Source organism: Mesoplodon densirostris, chromosome 14 (genome assembly GCF_025265405.1).
Source record: "Mesoplodon densirostris isolate mMesDen1 chromosome 14, mMesDen1 primary haplotype, whole genome shotgun sequence".
Classification (NCBI taxonomy): domain Eukaryota; kingdom Metazoa; phylum Chordata; class Mammalia; order Artiodactyla; family Ziphiidae; genus Mesoplodon; species Mesoplodon densirostris.
Window position 1 is genome coordinate 35812392 of NC_082674.1, and position 23489 is coordinate 35835880.

The window sequence follows — 23489 nt, forward strand, 5'->3', positions numbered from 1 at the left end:
TGACTCCCTGTCAACTACAGGATAAAATAGAAATTTCTTACCCTAGCCTGTAAGACTCTCAGGGGTGGATCCAGGTTTTGTGGGACTTGAAGCTTATGCAATGAATACTCTCCAAGAAAAAGAGTACAAAATACATTACTTTTACACATTTTAAAAGAACGTATGACCATGTCATATGACTATGACAGCTCATCGGGCCTGTCCCAGGGACTTGGAGGGGACCTGTGCATGAGAGGGGTTCTGAAGAATAAGCTTTATGTGAATCAAGGGCCCTTCATAGTCTGGCTCCAGTGGCCTTCTCTTTCTCCACTTCATTTTATACTTCCTGCCTCCAGTGTACAGTGAATGAATAAACTCTCCCCATTCTTCAAACACACCCTGCCTTTGCATTATCCTTCACCTTGCACCTGGCATCATTCCTGTTACCTGGATCCCTCTGCTTTCTTCCTACCTTTGACTTCACCGTCCAGCCCAAGCAACATCTCTCCCAAATATTCCTTCCTGACTTCTGCAACAGTAAGTCATTCCCTCCATTGGTTATACTTAAAAAATATTATTACAATGTATTAGCAATGTTATATTATAAATTACTTTCAATATATAATGTCTTCTCCTGGACTGTAGGTTCTTCAAGGGCAGGGCCCTTCCCCCTTCTCCTTTTTTATGTGACATTTAAAAAATTATTGAAGTTATACTTGCTTAATTAAAAAAATTAAGATAGAAAATAGAATATAGTCCAGAGCAAGAGAAGAATAAAAATCACATACAATTCTATTACCTAGACATACCTCTGTTAATATTTTTGTACTTGCCCCTTATTTAGGTATGTATCTATATATGGGTAGATTGGTTTTGCTTTTTGTATATATAATTTTTTTACTATTTTTCAATCTGCCCTTTCTCAGTGCCATTACTTATATTTCAATGAATGAGTTAATACACAAATGAACAAAAAGCAACAATTTCCCTAATCTTTGGGTGTGATATCAAAAAGGACTACCATATCATATCTTCTGGTACCTCAGTTGTAGACAACAATATATACAACTAGATGGATTATGGTTCTGACCCAATATGAAGCTTTTATGTTTTTATGTATTATAAACGCTCTAAGCAGATAATGTATATATGGAAAAAGCAAAAACATTGTGGGGTCAAGTAAGACTGTCATCATCCCTTTGCTCTCACAGCCTCTGTCAGTCACACCCACCCTGACTTGGATCTCTGACGACCACATGGTGTCTGACCTGTGATGCTTCTCTTTGCCCAGGGCTGGCAGCTCTTAGCGCTCTGTGTTGGGCTCTTCCTTCCCCATCACCCTTTCCTGTGGCTCCTCAGGCTCCACCTAAAGAGGAATGCAGATTCCAGGTACGCAGAATTCTAGCCAGGTAAACCATTTATGTGGCCTCTGAGTGTCTACAATAAATCAAAGGTATTTAGTAACCTGCCAGGTACATTTGTGGAAGAATGTGTGAAACAAATGTTGGTACAGGAAGCTTTTGGTTATCATTTATGCGGAGCTGGGAAAATATTTCCTTTGTTATGTTAAATCTCTTATGGAAGATTACAGTAAAAGCTTGAAAAACGGACAAAGAATATTTTAAGTGAAAAGTCTATGTACATTTCAAGTATGAATGCCTTATCATTAGTGGGTGTTCATTCAATAAAAGCAACTATTTTGTTTCCTTATTTTTCCTATTACTCTTTTCTTCACATTGAATTCTTTTATGTAGAAGACTTCTCTGATGGTCTTCCCACCTTTTATAATTGTATGTATTTGAATTACTTCAGAATTTTTACTCCTTTGAAAAAGACTCGTAAAATTCAGCTGTCAGAGTGACTTTCTTACAGTGAGACCCAGGGCACCCAGCCAAGGGTTATCAGGATAATTTTGTCCAAGAGGTTCATATTAGGTTGTTTAAATAGACTCTGGGATTCAAACAAACAAACAAATGATGAATCAAAAAACAACTTGGAAGCAGTAGGAAAATATACTCCAGCTCATAATATATTTTGGAGACTCTGTCATCAAGGTCATGTGATTTCAATTGCAGTCACTGAGGACCCCCTACCCCCACCAGACAAATTTTTAAAGTCTACCTAGAAGGCACTGGAATAAAAATATATTTAGATATGTTATCAACCTGCTTTTATAAACAGAATAAAAATTATATATAGCAAATGAGGGCAAATAAGATCTCTATCCAGCTTTTACTGGATTTATTTACTCCAGCAGTTTTGTTTAACGTTTAACATTTTTAAAGAAGTGCATGTTTTGCAAAAAAGGAAAATATATTTTTATTTTTGTTTGAAGATATTTTCTTACCTTGCTTAGCAGGAATGGCATTAACTTCTATGTTCTTCAAAAGAGAACTCTCCTCATCATGCACTTCTTAAGTTATCCTGCACTAGTCTTTATATAGTTATTTTCTTTATATTTGTTAATATAATCATTGTATATTGACCATAAAATGTCTGGTAATTTTAAATTTATTTTGTGACTACAATAATACAATAACAGTGAAGATTGTTTTGTGGGGAAGCCTGGTTTAGTCAGTGGCAAAAGTGAAGACACTAGAATTTGAGAAAAGTGACAGCAGTTAATATCACTCAAAAAGAAAAATTACTGTCAACATTAGCATAATACATTGTAATATTGTACACCAAGGAAAGCTTTCTTAATGGTTTCATACATATAAAAGGTTGTCTTAATTAAATTTGTTCTTAGGCTTTATCTTAAGTTTTGTATTATAGGACAGAATTTGGAAAATATGCCATTTACTGCCAGCGATGTGTAGAAAGAACTCAACAGAATGGAGATCGAGAAGCAAGACCCTCAAGAATGGAAATTCTTTCCACCCTTCTTCGAAACCCGTATCATCATTCTTTGCCCTTCAGTATCCCCGTACACTTCATGAATGGGATATATCAGGTAGATTAGACTTTCTACCCAATGAAAACATGCTTAGTCTAGAATTCTAAGTGCACTCTGTGGAATTGGGAAGTGAGACTGTCTCCCTATTTCTGTCAGCTCCTGGCAGTGATAAATATGCAAATGTATTAGACCTTCTGTCAGGACAGCTGAGTTGTGAAACAGATTTGCTAAAAAGGATTCACACTAAAAAAATCCATAATTGAGCCAAATAAGGGAGGAGTTTCACTACCATTATAATTCTGATGGAGAAAAACAAAAAGGTTGAGGCCTTTCCCCACCTGGGTACCGGCTAGGTGAGGAAATAATTACTAACGTATGGGATGTGTACAGGTTTAGTCTCTTTAAAGTCTCCAGATCTCAGGAATTATCTGGGAAAACTGTCCAAGCCCTCCCAACTCAGATCTAAATAGCTTGCTTATTAACTCAAGCAAACATGTTCCAAAGCTAGCAATTAGTCTTTGTAGCTCTAAGCCTTTTATCACGGAATTCAGATACTTAACTGCATATTAAAGAAACAAAAATTAAATGTGTTTTTTTTCCCTTTGCTTAAAGATTACATATTGTACTGTAGTTCTTGGTTTGCTTCTAATGGGCAGGCATAATATCTCTGCAAGATGTTTGCAGCTGTCAAATGATCTTTCTATTTTGAATTCATGTCTGTTGGCTGAAGCCAAGATTTCTGAATTCTTACATCAAGCTAATGACTAAGATGACATTAAATATCTCCAGCGGAGCTTTGGAAAAAAAGTTAAAACACCTAGATGAATACATGTTATCATTAATCATGCATCAAGAATGCCCTGTTTCCCCCCTGAAATCTAAGTTTGAAATGTGTGTACCTATTTATTAAGAGAACAACTTTGTTATTTCTGTTTAGGTAGTTGGATTTGATGCATCCACCACAGTGGAAGAATTTTTGAATACTTTGAACCAGGATACAGGGATGAGGAGGCCAGCACAGTCTGGATTTGCATTGTTCACAGATGATCCTTCTGGCAGGGATTTAGAGCATTGTCTTCAAGGAAACATCAAGGTAAAACCAACTCCTTTTAAGGAGGCAGACCCAGAAAACAGCAAAGAAGCTACTCTGCTATTTGCAAAAAGTTTAGCTCAAGAATTTTCCAAAAATTTAAGCAATCTAATTTTCATAATAAAAAAAATATTGCAGGACTTCGTTGAAGCCATAGAATTCTTAATACAATCTGCACACACACATACTCCATGTTAAAGAGAGGAAGAGGGGCTTCCCTGATGGCTCAGTGGTTGAGAGTCCACCTGCCGATGCAGGGGGCGCGGGTTTGTGCCCCGGTCCGGGAGGATCCCGCGTGCCGTGGAGCGGCTGGGCCCGTGAGCCGTGGCCGCTGGGCCTGCGTGTCCAGAGCCTGTGCTCCGCTGCTGGAGAGGCTGCGGCTGTGAGAGGCCCGTGTACCACAAAAAAAAAAAAAAAAAAAAGAGAGGAAGAGGATTAGTAATTGTAATAATACCCTAAATATTAGGGTAAAAAGAGTGGAGGTGTGGAAGGTCTAATAAAATGGCTTTCCATTTTATTCATTCACTCAGCAATATTCATGGAACTATTTATTGTGTCCCAGGAGCTGGTCCAGACCCTATGGGTAATATAAAGAAGGTCGAGAAATTGTCCCTGCACACAGTGAACTTCTAATTTGCTTAGGAAAGAGTAGCCTTATACACTGATAACCTTACATCTGAAAGTGATAAATATATTAAGAGCAAGGTGAACATTCTACAAAGGGAGAGATTAAGTTCAGATTGGAAATTAGGGAAGAGCTCAACTGGTCTTTGAGGGATTGGTAGAATACGGACCTGTGGAAATAAAGAAGAGATTCCAGACATAAGGAAGATCATGAGCAAAGACAGAGAATTGGAAGATTCTTTAAATGTTTTCTAGGTCATAGTAAAATAACTGTAATAAATTTTCCATCTAGCGATGGCAACAATTAAAAATATAGAATATAGAACCATAAGGAACTTTAGAGAAATAACCCACTTATTTTGCAAATGAGGAAACTGAAGCCCAGAGTGAAAAATGATTTATGGCAAATCAAACAGCTAGAACCAGGTCTGGACCCTCTTACTTGATGTGGTCCTTGATTGCTCTTGGGAATAAGTACCTTGTTATGGAGTAAAGGTATTTCTATGATTTGGAGATTAAAGAATTGGGGCAAAGCAAGGGACACACCCATGAGTTTAGAACATATGAAATATCAGTACTTTCATCTAACTCCCAAAAGGCCAGCTCCACTTGCAAAACGATCTGTTGGGTCTCCATGGGGTTCCGCAGACTATGTTAAAGCTCATATTTAGTTCCTTAGGAGTACTGGTCAGAAGATAGGATTTCCACCTCACTCCACCCCACCCCTGCCTTATTTCTTCAGCTGCATTTTGAGACATCTAGATAAATGAATGTCTTTTTCTTCTCAGCTCCAAGTATATACTGTTTAGATCAACAATTCCAAATGTAAATTTTTGAGACAGACATTCCTTGAACACTGTTAATAATTAGTCAAGAAGATAAGCTAGTATTTTTGGTTGACTTGAGCTGAGTAAATATTAGGGGCTTTGGTGAATAACTGCTTACCCCATAATTCTGAAAACTGTTATTTATAATTCTCAAATGACCAGTTTAAAAAAAAAACAAACATTTATTTGGTTCCTGAAGAATTTTTGTTCTTTCCCAATCAAAAATCTTAACATTATATTTCAGATTTCTTTGGTATAACTTCAGTTATTCCAATCTTTATAAACTCAGAAGGTGAGAAGTTGCTTCTTCAGTGACTAAATCATGAAAAAATTCCTGGAATCTTCTTGTTTCCAGTCTCATGCAGTCCTTCATTAAGATTCCTTTTTGAGTAAAAAATTCATGGCCATAGTCCAAAGTTAATGTGTGTCCAAAAGGATAAGAGGACCAAAGAGTGATTTATAATTAAATTCTAAACTCAGAGCTGCAGAAGCTTAAAACAGAAAGCATCAGTCCGTTTGGTTTGATCACACTAATTGAAAAATTTCAGTCTATAGACATGCTTGTCTTCAAAAAATACCCAATGTGAAAAATATTATGAATCTCCATTTTCCACTTCCCTTCTAGATTTGTGACATTATCTCTAAATGGGAACAGGCTTCCAAAGAACAGCAGCCCGGGAAATGGGAAGGTACGAGAACTGTTCGTCTCACTTATAAAAACAGGTGTGTAATGCCATCGCCAAGTGCCAAAGTGGGAGTATACATCTATGTTCAAATCATGTACCTACAATTTAGTTTCCTATTGAATAGCCTTAAAAGTTATATTCATTTATATGTTTTCTTATAAATGGTAACTGTTTCTGTAGGAAGAGGAAGAAACTGTCACATAAATTTTTTTCTCTAATTCTAGTTTGTTAATGTCATGAATAATTATATTTTATAAAAATATGCACTTGGACAAAGATTAGAAAAAAACTATAGGAAAATATAGCTGCTCTCTTAGGGTAGTTGATATAATTTTTCACTTTCAAAATTTCCTTTAACACTATTATTACATTTTTTCATAAGACTGAATACTCAAATACCGTACTGCAGATCTGTAGTAAGAAGTATTTGTTTACCCAAGTCTTTTAGAAGTGATATATTCATATCCATTCATTCTTATTCTTTCATATTCTCTCTTCCTCTGTATTTATTGAGCTTCAACTATAAGCCTGGCACTTAGCTAGATGCTCTGGATAAAATGATAATAAAAACAGACACAATCCCTGATCTTTTGGAATTTACAGGCTAGTGAGGAAGACGATTGCTAATTTTACAATGACTCTAATGAGTATATAATAACATATTAAGTTATCTGAAAGAAAAGAGCATGGTTCTGTGAGGCACATGACAAGAATCCTGACCTAGCCTGGAGACTTCGGGAGGCTTCTTTAAGGAAATGATGCTTATGCCCATGTCAGAAGGGCGCTGAGAGTGGAAATGGATGGAAAAGGATGTTCAAAGCCTGTATAAGGAGGCTGCGCAGTGTTTCAGGAACTAGGAAAAAGCTGGTAGGGCTGGAGCACTCACTTTCTCAACTGATACAATTTTAAAAGACTTTGGCAAATGATCAGAAACCAGGTTTTCTTTCTTTCTTTTTTTTTTTTAATATCTTCTTTTCTTCCATGTATTAGTAGAAGGTGGTATTTAATAAAGAGTGTTCACTGACCAGGTCATATTAACTGTACAACAACAGCAAAAAAACTAAAAAAAAGTATTTTCTTGTTTTATTTGACTCTTATATCCCATAAAGTAAGGAATCTAAAATATCAGACCAAGAGCCTGGTAGAATTATTGGTGAAGTTTTGACTTCTTTCAGAAGGCTACTTTTGGAATATGTTCATAGATCTGAAATTGGGATATGAGAAGTAAGGGTACTATATAACATAAAGAATATAACAGCCTTTGATCCAGTTCAGGATCTCTTTTTCTGATACTTTATCCCACAGAAATACCCACATAAGTGGGCAAGAATATTCCAGTATTCTTTATAACAGTGAAAAATAAGTGTTGTAGGGGGTACTTAAGTTTACCAATAGGGGAACAGTTAAATAAATATTGTGCATTCATATTGTGGATTCCTCTTACACACTCAGACACTAAAGGGTCACCACTGTTTGAACAGACTCCTTTGATCTGAATAAATGGTGGTTTTGAGCCACTAGAGCTTCTCTGTTCAAGGGTTCATGAGCTGAGGTGATTCGCAGGAGTTCCGGGTAACGAGAAGGTAACTGTCAAGCTTTGGTATCTAAGGTTTTAAAATCTCATATTCGTAGAGATAAGCAGGATTACTTAGATACTAGAAATCTAATAGGCTGTACTCCCAGAGGAACCTGTCTCCACTGATGGCAGTCTTCATCTGTGGCCCTTTGGTGACTGGCAAGAACGGCAGCTGGAAGACGTGGACCTTCAGATGTTTGTTTTAGTTTTGTGATCGCTGGAGCAGTGGTTCTCAAAGTGTGGGCCCTGGATCTGCAGCTTCAGTATCACATGGAAACACATTGAAATGCAAATTATTTGGCCCCATGTCAGACCTACTGAGTCAGAATGTCTGGGGATAAGGCCCAGGAGTCTGTTTTAACAACTCTCCAGGTGATTCTTACTCATGCCAAGTTTTGAGAAGCACTGATCCAGAGGTCCGTGTTGCTGCCTGTGTCTTTTGTGGAAGGAAGCCAGCTCCTGGACCTGACCTGCCATATATCTTTATGTAGCAGAGGTTCAGGAATTCTCATTTGGTTTTGTTGGCACTAAGTGGAATTACGTCCATGTCTAAGACTATTCCTAACACTACATAGCTTATGAATGCTGAATACATACTGATTTTGACTGTGATGGCCACAGTTGGAACCAAAATTAAATGGATGAAATGGAGAAAAGTGGTCTGAAAGACATAAGAATACTGTGCCAAGTCTAGCAAACACCACCAGGGAGGACAAAGACAGTCATGAGTAACACAATGCCTTGTTAACAACAACAACAAAGCTTTATGACAATATCTTTGACATCAGAGAAAAAGCAACTCAATCATAACGTTTAATTTTTAACAGAGGTCTGAAATGGCTGGATAGCCACAGCTATGAGAAAGTACTGTTTCTAAATGTGGTCGTGATTTGCACATGTGTAAAATAGCTTAGACAATGAGCCCTAATTTTCCAGTGACACAGTTAGGAGGGGAGCTGGCTGTGACCTACCGTGCAGCTGCGGACTTGATTCTTCATCTGTCAGGCAGCACTGTAATAAGCAACACTGAAGCACCAGCTCTCTTTATCATGGAATTTTTGCTCATATTTAGTAAGTTATGGAATTTTAATTATTTAGATTTAGGGGTTAAGGATCTAATTAATAGGTTTTTAACTTGTTCTCATAGAAAACCATTTGGTAACTAATGTTTAAATTCTATTCATATTTAAGCCACTTATTTAATTTGGTTTCTTACTATCTATTTGAAATTGCAAAATCAAAGCATGTTTTTAACAAAACAAAACTGGCAAGGGTCTTTCTCTACAGAGAACAACTCTTCCTTCTCCCCTCTTTGAAACAAAAGATTATTTTCAATAATTCTTTGTTATTGTTTTCTGGAACATAGTTTAACATTCCCATCTCTGCCACCTTTAGCTGACTGTAAGAGCACCTATATCCATTGGATCCTAAGCTAAGAAGCCTCTTAACAGGTCACCTAGTTTATCCCATTTCTTCCAGCTGTGTTCACACCAAAAAAAAAAAAAAAAAATTCTAGAATGAAGAGACTTGTGATTCTAAAGACCTCTAGAGAAGACTCTCATCATCATAATAATAGTAATAATAATAACTACCACCAATATTTATTGAGCACTTACCACATGCCAGGCCCTATGCTGAGCTGTTTATATGCATCATCTCATTTAATCCTAACAACACCTCTAGGTAGGTGTTATCGTTAATCTCCATCTTGTAGATGAGGAAACTGAAGCTTTAGAGAGTTAACTCATTTACCCAAGGCTACAGAAGGGATTTTTCAGGGTTTTTTTTGGCACATAGTTTCCATATGTAACAATTCTCACCACCATTCATTTATCCATTCCTGCCGTAAACATCTATCCAGTGTCTGCCAGTGCCAGGCCTTGTTGAAGCCCTAGAGATTCAAAGGTGAATAGAACTTTCCTACCCTCTAGAAATCTCACAGTTTATAGGGAGAGACAGACATGAATTCTTAGCAATGTGATTAATGCTGTAACAGTGACAGTACAGCAGAGTAGTGAAGAACATGGGCTCTGGAGAGAAACTGCCGGGTTAGAATCCTGGCTCCCCCACTCACTCTGTGACCTTGAACAAGTCACTCACCATCTCTGTGCCTCAGGTCCCCTCTATGTGAAGTGGAGATGAAAACACTACCTACCTTTAGGGTTGCCTGAGGGACTAAATGTTGGCAAATGTAAAGCACTTGGATCAGAGCCTAACACATAGCAGATACCCCAGTGATATTCGCTCTTATTGTGAATATAGCATGTCTGTTTACAAGCTGTTGTGCGAACAGAGAGGAAGGCTTCTCACAGTGGTGACTTCTGAGCACAGGACTTGTGGTAGCCATAGAGGCCGGAGGAGAACAGGGAAGGGGCGTCACAATTTCAGATTTCGTAGTGTTATCTGCAGACCATGGTGGACAGAGGAAGGAAGGAAGGTAAATAGAGAGTGAAGGCAGGCTGCTTCTTCAGTACGTTTACATGATAATGAGAAAGGCAACAGTAGGAAATAAATGCTCTGAGGACTGAAATATGGAGCTGGTCGGAGGCGAGCAAAAGGATTACCCAGCAGTGCCGAGAGCTCTGCTGAACTTGGAGCAGTGTGTTTGCTGATACTGGTCCACATAGTGACGTGATTTCCATCCCACAGTGTTCAGCTGCCTGGATGTCAAGTGAGGAGGTGGGCATTTGGGAATGCCCCTGCCTCCCAACGTGTGCCCTCCCTGCTGTGACAGAAGCCCCTTTCTCTGCTTCAGGCCCCTTTAGGATTGGAGAGCAGCTGGAAGCTGGTCCTATTGGGAGAGACTCAGATCATGTAACCCCGGCGCCTTTCCTATTCAAGATCCGTGGATTTGATTTTCTGACTTCCTGATCATTTTTGTGATTCTTCAGTTCCTCTTCACATTCTCTCCAAATCCCTATATAGCTGTTGGAGCCCAAACTGTTCCATTAGGGGCTTGAGCCTATGATTCCTACAGGTTGTGTTCCTATATGTGTGTCTGGAATTGTTTTTCTCTTTTGTGCCTGTAATGCTTCATTTTCCCTTCCCAGGTGCAGTCTTATTGGCATGCCAGAGATGATAGAAAATGCACTTTAGCTCTTCTTGCCTGTAGCCATTTGAACTACAGGTTCTTTTTTCCCTCCTAGCTGTATTACTAATTCAAACTTTGACTAAGAACCTTCCAGTGGTTAACACTTAGCTAAAAAAAACCCTAGTGCATTATAGTGATGAATAAGACATAGTTCTTAACTTCAAGTGGAGAAAATAAGCTAAGTACAAAAACGTTCACATGCCAGAAAGGGAGGGCTTTCATCTTAAACTTTATTCTCTTTATTTTATATCCCTTTGCTAACACCATTTTGAATTTAGAATCGATTTCTATTGCCCAGCCATATTCTCCTACCAGTTAACAATTTGCCATCATGCAGTCACAGATAATTATTTTATCAAGAAACCACTCTGAATGATGGCCCAGGCCAGTGATTCTTAAGCTGGCGTGAACGGAAAGAATAGTCAGAACGATGGGGAGGAAGAGCTTTTCAAAGTCCACCCCCCGTGCTTCCCCCAAGATTCGGACCTGCTGCCCTCTCATTCCTTGCTATTTGAGGTAATTACCACGAAAGATTCTGTAACTGATGATAGGGTGTCCTCTCCCTATCATCAAGTGGATAGGGGAAAAAAGGCTGGAAATCCAGTTATAGCTAATTGAGCACACACTTAACAAATGCCAGATCTAAATCTCTGTTTTCCTGCCACTGTGTTGTCATGACAATATGAAGGTATGTCACGGTGCTGCTTACCCACCCCACTGTCACAGCATTTACAGTGTTTACAGTGCTCTGTGCCTGCCCTGCAGCATGGAATCAGAGCCCCAGAAACCTCACATACCAAGAAACAGCACAGTGATTAAACACAGAGGGTCACTGAATTGAGGAAGACCTAGGCGAACAAAAGTCATGTCATGTTTCAACAAGTAATAATGGTAACATGTAAACTGTTTTTGAGATCCTAAGGCTGTTTATCAGAATGTGACATAAAAAAGTCAAAACATTTAAATGTGCAAATACTATCTTTTAGATTCCCAGAGAAAACTGCCCCACTTGACCATTCGATGTTGATTTTGAATTGAAACCTTCATTTTCTATTCCCTGGTGTGTCCAAAGTGTTTAGGAAAGATCATGGGTGTTTTGAAAACTGGGTTTATACAGCCCACTGGTGTCTGAGGTCCTTCCTCAGTAACACCTAAGGTATTAAGGTATTTCAGGGCATAAAGGTAGCATAGAAGCATCCATCAGCCTCAACTTCAAAGCAGTTTTTCCTCAGTTTGCTGATAAACGTTATAAAGAATAGAAATAGAGGTCATTAACCGATAGTAATGGTCTAAGTTTGTATCATTGAGAGAACTATTGTTAGAGCAACCCCATATCAGTCCTCTGGATTTCTCTTTACTTTTTTCCTTTGTAAGTAGATCATTTAATGAAAAATTTCCTCTTTTTTTACAGACTGTATTTCTCAATGCAAGCTCGTGGAGAGACTGATAGAGAAAAGCTGCTGTTAATGTATCAGACAAATGATCAAATAGTAAATGGACTTTTTCCTCTGAACAGGGACCTGGCACTAGAAATGGCAGCTCTTTTAGCTCAGGTAACTTCCATGTTATATAGAGCGATGTTTTGTAATGATAAAATACTAATTTCTCCACTGAATTAAATGTAGTAAAACAATATACTTTTCGTAATTCTTTAAATTCAATTTGCTGTGATTAACAGCTTAAAAATTACAGGCATTATAATTGCAGCCTGACTCCCATTGCTGACAATTGCGGTGATGTATGAGACAATATTCCATAAAGGGAACCTAGTTTCTTAATCTCTTGAAAATATCCCACTAAGCTTTGCATTTAATAAAGGAGTTTGAGTGTCGAACTGTGGGGTTGCGGTTGCCATGCTAAAATCGTTCAGTAGTCAAATAGGATCAGTCTTCTAAAAAGCTAAAGCACTTGCTTTTATTTACCTATTGTATCAATTAAGTTCAGTTGGCTGTAAACCACACACGCATGCAAATTACTAATGGCAGTTAAAATGGAAGTGTTATTTGTCTCTCATATGGAGAGTGTTGGGGCCCAGGGCAGTGTGCCCCCAAATATGCCTCAGTGGCATATTGATTATTTTTAATTAAAGTTACTTGAGAAACAGCTGGTGAAAAAAAATGATATATATTTAAAAAACACTCTGACCTCCCTCTTTTCCCTTAAAAGCAGGAAATAAATCTCCCATGTGAAAGTATCCTCCCTCTACCAGGAGGATAAAAAGCATCCTTGTCAACAGAGTTAGGGAATTCAAGGCTAAGAAAGCTGTATAAACAAACTTTGTTGCTTCTTCACTAATCTGCTATCCCAATCACAAACCCCTTTGTTTTGTTAAATCTTCATAAATAATTGTTTCTTTGTCTAAAAATGATGTATAAACAGCCTGCTTTGGTCATTTCAGGGGTCCCATTTCTATGAGACCTCTGTGCGTTCAATTGGTTTTTTTTCTCCTGTTAATCTGTCTTGTGTCAGTTTCATTATTAGACCAGCTAAGAGAACTCTGGGTGGGGGGAAATCTGCCCCTCCCCAGCGAGAGATAGACATGCTGGCGCCTCTACAGGCATTAGGGGCATGGTCTTTATCCTGCCCTCCATTCTGCTGTCATCTTCACGGTCCTGGAGGTCTGCCAGAGCTCCAGCCATTACATCAGTGTTCCAGGCATCATAATGGAGGAAGGACTGAAGAAGGGCATGCCCTCCTGCTTTTGAGAAACTTCCCAGCAGTTACACAGAACGCTTCTATTTATGTTTCTCTGTCAAAACTTAAGTCACACAACCTTGCCAACCTATAAGAGAGACTGGAGAATGTGGCCTTAGCTGGGCAGCAGTGAGCCCAGCTAAATTCAAGGTTTTTATTATTCAGAAAGCAGGAGAGAATGGTCATAAGAGACAACCCACAGTCTCTACCCCATCTGGGTCTTTGCACAGGTTAATTAAGGGAAAATGATGTGTCGTTGGCTTAGATTCCCCAGGGTTTTCAGTCTTCTCCCTCTACATACCATCCCAGGACATCTTACTCATTCTCTTAATTTTATCTACCACCTGTGCTGATGATTCCCAAATCTTTTCTCTCCAGCTCATATTTCTTTCACGGGCTCCTTAAATTCGACATATCGGGAGCTAATCATCTTCCTTTCTTTTCCTTCACATTTTGCATATTCACTGCCTCCATTCAGTCCGCCAAGCAAGCTTCAAATCGAGGAATCATCACTGCCTCTGCCCTCCCTCTCTCCCTTTCCCCCAGTTAAAATGTGCCCTGCCCATTTTAACTCTGCTCCCTCCTCTCCATGCTGACCACCATTGCTATGGTTCAGACCATCATCACATCCTGCCTGCTGTCCTGCATCAGGCTTCTAACTAATGCGTTTTTCTCTTGTCTGGTCCCACATACACTTCTATCCTCCATGCAGAATCTAGAGAGATTGTTCCAATTACCTATTGCTGCATGGCAAATGACTCCAAGACTTGGCTCAAAAGGACAGTTTGGGCAGGGATGTATAAGGGCAGCTTGTCTCCGCTTCATATGGCATCAGCTGGCATAGCTTGTAGACTGGTTGTGACTCTATAGCTGAGGGCTGGAATCATCTGAAGGCTCATTCACTCACACGTCTTGTGGCTGATGCCAGCTCTTACTTGGAACTTCTGCTGGGGAATGTCAGCCGGAAGACCTACTTGTGGCCTCTTAAAGTGGTTGCTTGTGCTTCCTCACAGAATGGTGGTGGGGTGGCAAGAGCTGTCCTGGAAGAGACAAGATGTGGAAGCTGCCATTTTCTAAGGTCTGGGCCTAGAAACTGCCATGGTGGTTTGTCAGGCAGCAGTAATATACAGTAACTGGAATGGAGATACAACAAAAATGTGAATCTAGCTGTGTCATTCTCGTTACATGGAGGGACTGTCATGATCTAAACTCTGCCTGCCTCTCCGGCCTTGTCTTTTAACACTCTCTACCTTGAACTGTATGGTCCTGAGTTGTATATGATCCACTTATTCTTACCTCTTAAACGTTACTTGTCTCCCCTGCTTGGAACAGTTCCACTCCCATGCCTCTACCTGTTAACTTCAGCTTATCCTTTAATTTTCATCTTAGGGGTCACTCATTCCAGGAAAACCTTCTTGACTTCTGCCTGGTTGGGTTAAATGTTCCTCTTGGGGTTTCTGTAATGCCCTGCATGTATCTATTACTGTCCTGACCCCAGTGGTTTATTATTAGTTATTTGTTTCTGCTTTGCACCACTGACTGGGGCCTTCCTGAGAGCAAGGGCTCTGTCTGTTCATCTTTGTATCTAGCACAGTGCCTTACACACAGTCTGTTCTCCATAAATGTTCTTGGATGAATGACTAGTTGATAATTTAGTTTACTTTCATAACAATTTTATGGTCATCCAGACTTTAAAGCATTTAGTGCTACACTGAGTGTTCCGTTTTTGCAAGTGATAAAAAGCTGAAGAAATGAGAACTAGGTCACATTTTTTCTTGGTGATAGGATTAGGAATGATTTCCTATCACATGCCATTCTAGGCTTTGGTTCTCTAAAGGCACAGATGCTCTGTTAAAATCACTCTTATTTTTGCTAAAATTTAAGTTCATGGTCTTACTTTTTAATTTTCTGGGGAAAGCTTCTCCAAGAAAAATTATCATATCCTTTGGAGATACACACTTCTAATATTTTTTAGATGAATTTTCGGAAGGGGTAGAAAGGTAAAACCATACACCTAGAAAATTCTGAGCATATTACTAACTAAAAAGTGTAATTTCTCCATCTACCAAAGGAAAATTAAATAATACCTCTGGTCTCTTCCTCAGAGTAGTTTTTGTGAAGATAAATGAAATATGCTAAGGAAATCTGAGGTCTGTAGAGGAAAATAGTTATTTCTGTTGTAGATTTGCATATCTATAGGTCCTTGTTGATATTCTCTGTCTTAATCAGGAAATTCTTGGAGCTGATGTTCTGATTGCTGTACATGGTGTCTGGTAAGGGGTCATGTTGATATGAGGCGTATTGGAAATTATCTGAGTTGACTCTCCAAACATTTGGAGTTGATTCTCCAAACATTTATTGTGCTCATTCTGTGCCACACAGTATGCCAGGAGCCAGAGAGGGAGACCCTGAGCTTGAATATCCCACTACAGGGTTCCCTAACAGCCAAGCTTGCCTTAAGTGGCCTCTATGTTTGTAACTATTGTTTGTCCAACTGCCATATCCTTAGAGGTTATTTCCTGGTCTAAGGGTTCACAGCTAGCTGTGCTGAGTACTGCCTGGTGATAGGTGGAGACAATGAAAAGCTTGCTCTGGGGGAAGGATTTCGATGTATTTGAAGAGCATATGGACAACTTTTATTTGGTGTGAGGAAATTAAGATGATACCTGACTAGATAGGAGATGAGGGTGAAAAAACTGAACAGCAAAGCCAAGCCAAGAAACCATCAAGTAAGGGACCAGGTCAAGGAAACTAGAAAGTCATAAGAATAGACTGTAAGGGCAAAGCTCAGCTGAGGAATTTAGACAGTAGCTGGTCAGATTAAGAACTAGATAAAGGAGGTCACGGGGTCAGAATCTCAGAGGCTGGTTGTGCTAACAGCTTACTTGAAGGCAGAGGGCCCTTTTGAGATGGAGACCCAGGGCTTTCTATAAGACCATCCCAGTCTTGATGGAACCCTCCATCTGCTTGCTGGGGAGTACTCTAGGTAAGGATGTGGAAGTTCAGTATGTCCCCCACCCCATCTCACTTGTTGAGCCCTCTTTGGTACTCTATACAAAGCATTTAACACAGATTATCACAAGTATTTATTTATTCTTCAGTCTCCCCTACTAGACAGTAAACTCTTTGAGGATAAGAACTATGTTCAACTTTTTTCTTTCTCATATAAATTAGCACAGTGGCTGGCATATAACAGGGACTCAGTATAGGTTTGGGTAAATGAATGGGTGGGAGAGTAGATGGAGAGATGGATGGGTGATTGGTTGGATGGGTTGGCAGAGGATGGCATCTGTGTAGCCTGTTAATGGAAGTAAGGATTGAACATTGTTTCATTCAGGGAAAAGGGGGAATGAAGTCTTTATTTCCAGAAATGACAGAATAATAGATTGAGGGGATGAATACAGTAACATTTATGGAGAAAATCTAGGAAGAAAGTAATGAGAAAATAGTACTTGCTCCCGTGATGTTCGGTAGAGATCCTGAAAAAGTCCAAGTAATACTTTTTAAAGATTTTTCATAGCTTTATAACTTTTTAATTTTTCACTTCTAACTTCTATTTTGCCTTACTATTATCAACCAAAATGGTACCTTAAAAATGAAAAATTATCTGGTGCTGTTACAAGAATGATAGAGTAAGTGACCTTTAGCGAATACTACCAGATATTAACCTAGAGTGATTAATGCAGAGATGAAACTGGAATGTTTAAATTATAGATTTTTTTCATAATTAGACTTCAAATGAAATTTAAATAATAGTATTTATATATGATTATAAATTCCATAATCACACAATCATGACAAATAGATTTATATATTGTATGTTATGAAGAATGTTTAGAAAAAAAACTAATCTTTCTTAAAATTCTTTTTTAATATCCTGTATTTTCTCTTTTTTGGGTTTCCACTTAGGTGGAGATTGGAGATTTTGAAAGACCTTTTTCTACTCCAGCAGGGCATGTTACTAATCAGTGCAAAGCAAATCAAACCATAAAACAACTCATAGAGAAATTTTATCCTAAAAGGTATAGAGATGACTCTTCTGAAGAACAGTTAAGGTAAAGAACTACTTGTTACTCTTGAAAAGGCAGATGCACACTAGTTTTTCAGTGACATTTTTCTGTTCAAATTTTTAAGATGAAAAAAATTGTACATAATAATTTTCTCAGGATTTTTAAAATACTGTTGAATACCAAGAGATTATAGTTCTTTTTATTTAAGATGTGCCTAGAAACTGTAGTATCTAGATTTAAACTTTTTTGAATGAGAAAAAAATCTACCGTAATTTAGAAGATCTACTTTTCATTTGACCTTATTCATTCTTGTCCAAATTAATCATGCTAATAAAGAAAAGGAAAAAATTGGCTAATAAGATGTTTAATTTTATGAAGTGTTTACCAAAAATTTTTTATCTCTTAGGGTATTCCATTATAAACAAATTGGAATAAAAATAAACTATCTTCTTACACAAGATTTTTTATTATAATATAAAATTTTAATTAAACTGAACTAATTTGAAGTTTTGATTTTTGAGACCATATAAAAAAAAGCTGTAGGGCCTCCCTGGTGGCGCAAGTGGTTGAGAGTCCGCCTGCCGATGCAGGGGATACGGGTTCGTGCCCCGGTCTGGGAGGATCCCATATGCCGCGGAGCGGCTGGGCCCGTGAGCCATGGCCGCTGAGCCTGCGCGTCTGGAGCCTGCGCGTCCGGAGCCTGTGCTCCGCAACGGGGGAGGCCACAACAGTGAGAGGCCCGCATACCGCAAAAAAAAAAAAAAAAAAAAAAAAAAAGCTGTAGATTCAAAAATAGAGGCAAATCCAATTCACCATGAATTTTTCCAAAACAGAAACATTTGAGATCAGTCTGTTGTCTGTGTAGAATAAGTGGTTGCCTTCGTGCTTTTGTTTAAGAGGTTTCCCCTGCAGCTAGCATCTCTCCAAACCAGGAGTGGTAGCACCTAAAATTCCACTGTTGGGGATTCATTCTTCAGTCTTGACTTCTTGTACTTTTCTTTAAAAATGAAAGTTATTCCCATGAGAAATTACCTTTTAAACTAATTTATGCGAAGGTTTGATGTTAGCTTATCAGATTTTAAAATTTTACCTGAAGGGGGTGGGGAGCGGGGAACTTAGGTCATACATACTGAGAGCACTAACCATAGGAGAATTTGGTGGAAGGAATGCTACAAAAAGGACTAGGGGTAGACAGTGGTGAGATGGGACTCACAGAACAACAGCTTCACCTCGGTTGTGAGTATGTCTCCCGGTGGTGCTTAGGATTGGCTCAAGGAGAGCTTTATCTTGGGAGGATGATACACTATTTATGTGTTTTTCTTTTGTGTTTTTGTTTTTGTTCTTTTCTTTTTTTAGGCAGCTTTGCCAGCGACTGTCAACCAGATGGATGGCCCTCCGGGGACACAGTGCTGCTGATTGTGTGCGAATCTATTTGACAGTAGCCAGGAAGTGGCCATTCTTTGGTGCCAAATTGTTTCTTGCAAAAGTAAGAAAGAATGGGGGGCTATTCAGTTCAGTAAAATATAAAGTGATAACCTGAGTAACCCCAGGTTTAGTACATTTGGCTTTTTAAAAGAAAATAAGGAAATTTCCAACAATTTAAAGAAAACCATGAAGGGACACTAAGGAAAAGGAAGGAAAGCCATCAGCGTCTCTGTCTTTTCCCTTCCATTCCACTTCCCCGTACCGTAAATCATCTCTTACACTCAGTAGGCTTAATCGTTAGACTGAAGACAACAGGTGAACTCTGCTTTCTTCTCTTTATTCATTCATCCATTCACTCATTTACTCTCTAACTCATTTGCTCATTCATTTAGTATTTATGAATTCTGTTTGCCAAACATTGAGCTAAGCTCTAGGGATACATAAGCCCATGGTTTCAGATAGGTTGTACTCACACTTCCAGGAACTCACAACCAGTATTGCAATAGGCCTGGAAACAACTATTGTGTGGAGAATATGGTTAAGGGTGACATGAACAGAGTGATGCAGGAACACTGAAGAAGGAGAGATGAAACCTGCTGGGGGTTAGATTAAGAGGCCTGTCCAAATGCACACGTTAATAAATGGCAGATCTGGGTCTCAAACCCAGGTCTGCTAATTCACTCCTCTTTCCATTATACCACACTGCTTGCTCCCCAGGTGAGATTTTTAATAATAAGATGTTGTTGTGTTATTGCAAATGCTGCATTGCATTTACACTGAAAAATATTTCTGTAATTTTGCTTAGCATTTATTATGTAGTGTATTTTCACCTCTTCATAGCCCATAACCCCATCATCACTTGGAAGTACTTTCATGTGGCTGGCTATACATGAGGATGGTTTAAGCATCTTAGAGTACAACTCCATGGTAAGATTAAGTCCTTAAGTTCTGCATTGAGTCAACTATTTCCATTGCTCAGTGTACTGTAAACAGAAGGTAATGATATCTTAATCTGACTTTTCTCATACACAAAAAATACTCTGCCTAATACTATATAATGAATAGTCATTTTACAAATATAACTATGGTTACAATTTAATCTTTTAAATCAAGATTAGACAGGTTATATATTGTGTATGAGAAAAATATTAAGATACCATGACTAAATTGCAATCATGGTTGTATTTGTAAAATGACTGTTCATTTACTGTGTTTGGAAGATTGCTTCCTGTGTAAAATGAAACTGTTGAAGATAACATTAAGGTAGAAACTTTAGTTACCAAAGTTTTAAGTTCAGTTTCACGAAGCCTTCTATAACAATTTCTGTACTATCCCATAATATCAATTACCAGTTCATTTGTACATAGACAGTATCTTAGAGCTTTTTAAAGTCAAACTGTGATTTCTATTTATTCATTTATTCATCTGAAATTTACTTTATTTTCTATCATATTTTATATGTATCAGAGTACTTTTAAAATTTTTGTTCTTTTTTTTTTTTTTTAACCTGTTAGGCAGGGATTGCTAAATTCACCTGGTAGGTGTAGTGGGCTCTCCTACTTGTGGCTATAGTCAGGATCACTGAGAATTTCTTGGAAACGAGGTTATCCTTTAGTGTTATAGTAACTGTTTCTCCTTATAATTGCTGAAAAACTTTTTTGAAGGCGTTTATGTTTCCTGAATGCCTTTTAGTTCTTGAATAGATCATCTGAAGATAGATTATAAAATCAGTGACTTAAAGTCAACAGAAATAGTACACAAGTATTCAGTTACCTTAGCTAAGTAAACCAGTTCCTAGATCCCGGGAGATGGACCTGCAGGTCAGGAAGTAGACATTCAGCCTGCAGCACTAGAGGTGTTCAGTGCTGGGATGGTCTGCTCAGAATCTTGTAAGCTAATCATTAGATACGCAAATTCCTTTCCTTTTAGACTGTACATCTTTGACTTATATTATTTAAATTGTTTTAGTAACACATTGGGAAAAAATATTTGCTGCATGTATGATGAAGGGTTGGTATCCTTTATGAATGTGGATGTCTTATCAAACAGTAAGGAAATGATGAACATACCAATAGACAAATGGGCTGAGGCAATTCACAGAAGAAATACTAATGTTCAATAAATGTATTTTTAAATGTTAATCTCACCATCAATCAAATAAATTCAGTTTAATACAGTGAGATTCTACTTTTCACCTATCAGATGGGCAGAGCTTCAAAAGAATGATGATATCCTGCGTTAGCAAGACTGTAATGCTGGGAATGTAAATGGGTATAACCTTTTTGAGTTTGGAAAGATTTACTTTTTTGAGATAGCAATTTCAGCTGTTGAGGTTTATAACCAAAGAAATAGTTAGGCTATGTGTATTATGAAATATGTCCCAAAATATTCATTGGAGTATTGTTTAAGATAGTAACAAATAAAAAAAACTTAAATATTCTTCAGTAGGAGATAAGTTAAATAATGGCTGTGTGTCTATAAAATCCAAATAAATGTCTATAAAATCATTTAAAATGTTATACAAGTACATTTGTTGTCATGGAAGGATGTTCATAACATATTAAGTTAAAAGCAAAATGTTAGGGCTTCCCTGGTGGCGCAGTGGTTGAGAGTCCGCCTGCCGATGCAGGGGAAACGGGTTCGTGCCCCGGTCTGGGAAGATCCCACATGCCGCGGAGCGGCTGGGCCCGTGAGCCATGGCCGCTGAGCCTGCGCTTCCGGAGCCTGCCCTTCCGGAGCCTGTGCTCCGCAACGGGGGAGGCCACAACAGTGAGAGGCCCGCGTACCACAAAAAAAAAAAAAAAAAGCAAAATGTTAAAAAGTAGTATGCATGATACTGTTTATGTTTACATATATCAAATGATATTATATATGATATTATGATATTATATATCAGGGTGAACTATGTGGATTTGCCAATATTTGACCTTTTTTTTACCTTAAAAAGCATCAGTTTCATATGGTTCAACCAGATAGATAGATAGATAGAAATCTTAAGGACAAATACAGTGTAAATGCTATGTAAATAGTTGCTGGTGCACGGCAAGTTCAAGTTTTGCTTTTTGGAACTTTATGGAATTTTTAAAACATATTTTCCATCTGCAGTGGTTGACCACATCATCATTTTAATGGAGATACATGTTATTAATCATCTCTCATCTTTCTTTGAAAATAAAGATTGTATAACATACTTACTTTTATTTCTCTTTGAAGAGGTTAATAATCAGCTATGTGTACAAGAGTCTAATGACCTTTGGAGGTTATCAAGATGATTTTATGATAGTCATTAACAATGCACATTCAAAGGACAAACCAACAGAGAAATTACTTTTTGCCATGGCAAAACCCAAGGTGAGTAGAAGGCTTTATGCTAACTTTTTTATGCTAGTTTTTTTCATACTAAAACATATATTGTACAAAGAATAAGTTCCTCATGGGAAAACAGACTCTACTTACAATCAAACAACCACAGGGCCAAATTCTGGCTTACCTTATCTTTCTAAACCTTGGTTTCTTCATCTAAAAAATGGTATGATGCTATGATGCTACCTTTTTTTTTTTTCTGGATTAAGAATAAAATGAAGGAATTGTAAGGTATTTATAGCCCAGTGCCTGGTATACAGAAAGTTCAAAATAAGTGGTCCTGGCATAAGTTGTTATTGTCAAGTACTTTATACACATTACCTTATTTCCTTGGAGTAATTCACTTTATAGACTCATTATTGAGAAGAGTGAGGTTTTAAAATTAAGGCATACTTGTTTCTTTACTATTTTTAGCAAACTATGTAGTTTTAATGTCTCTAAGTAAAAGCAGTAAATAAAAGGGCTGCATTATAACACGTAACTCTGATTTTAGGGGAAAAAATGAGAAATTAATTTTTCTAAGACTTTGTCTTAAAATTCTCAACTAAAAGAGACTACTTTTTTAGGATTTGAAACTTTAAAAAATGGCATATATATTTCTTAATTAAATCTATACTTAAGTGGAGTTTGTAAGTGTAGAAGATCGTGGTACACTCAGTGCTTTAGTCTAAAGAGTTGATGTAATACACTGAATTTCTTATTCATGTATCCACAAATGACTAGGATAACTGGTAGAATTGTACTACTGTCACATTTTCTAATGTTGCCACTAAATTTGATTTTTTTTTTTTAAAGTATCACTTTCTGCTGGTTTAAGTAATGGGAAAATAGGTCAGTGCCTTGATGGTGCTGAACATGTAAGTACAGTTGACTCTTGAACAACATGGGTATGAACTGCATGGGTCCACTTACACATGGATTTTTTTTCAGTAGTAAATACTGCATTACTACACAATCCATGGTTGGTTGAATCCATGGATGTAGAACTGCGGATACAGAGGAACCGTGGCTACAGAGGGGCACTGTAAAGTTATGCATGGATTTTTGACTGCTTAGAGTGTTGGGGCCCCTAACCCCTGTGTTGTTCAAGGATCAACTGTACTGCACTGCTTGATCTGGTTAAAAGGGAAATCTGGTAGCCTGGGCACTTGCAGATGGAGACCACCCATGGCCAACCCTTCACTCTCTTTTGGAAGTGATGAGAACTTCTCAGGAGAATAACAATTCC

General features: G+C 38.1%; 1 protein-coding gene across 1 annotated transcript in view; it reads left to right on the forward strand.

The window, feature by feature from the left end:
- Nucleotides 1-23489, forward strand: part of PLEKHH2 (pleckstrin homology, MyTH4 and FERM domain containing H2) — a 111451-nt gene that overhangs the window by 85954 nt on the left and 2008 nt on the right. Inside the window, exons 21-29 of the mRNA XM_060117638.1 lie at nucleotides 1271-1368; nucleotides 2755-2932; nucleotides 3813-3968; nucleotides 6042-6139; nucleotides 12181-12322; nucleotides 17373-17518; nucleotides 18830-18959; nucleotides 19739-19825; nucleotides 22112-22249. Coding sequence (XP_059973621.1) covers nucleotides 1271-1368; nucleotides 2755-2932; nucleotides 3813-3968; nucleotides 6042-6139; nucleotides 12181-12322; nucleotides 17373-17518; nucleotides 18830-18959; nucleotides 19739-19825; nucleotides 22112-22249 — 1173 coding nt within the window. The remainder of the gene's footprint in view (nucleotides 1-1270; nucleotides 1369-2754; nucleotides 2933-3812; nucleotides 3969-6041; nucleotides 6140-12180; nucleotides 12323-17372; nucleotides 17519-18829; nucleotides 18960-19738; nucleotides 19826-22111; nucleotides 22250-23489) is intronic.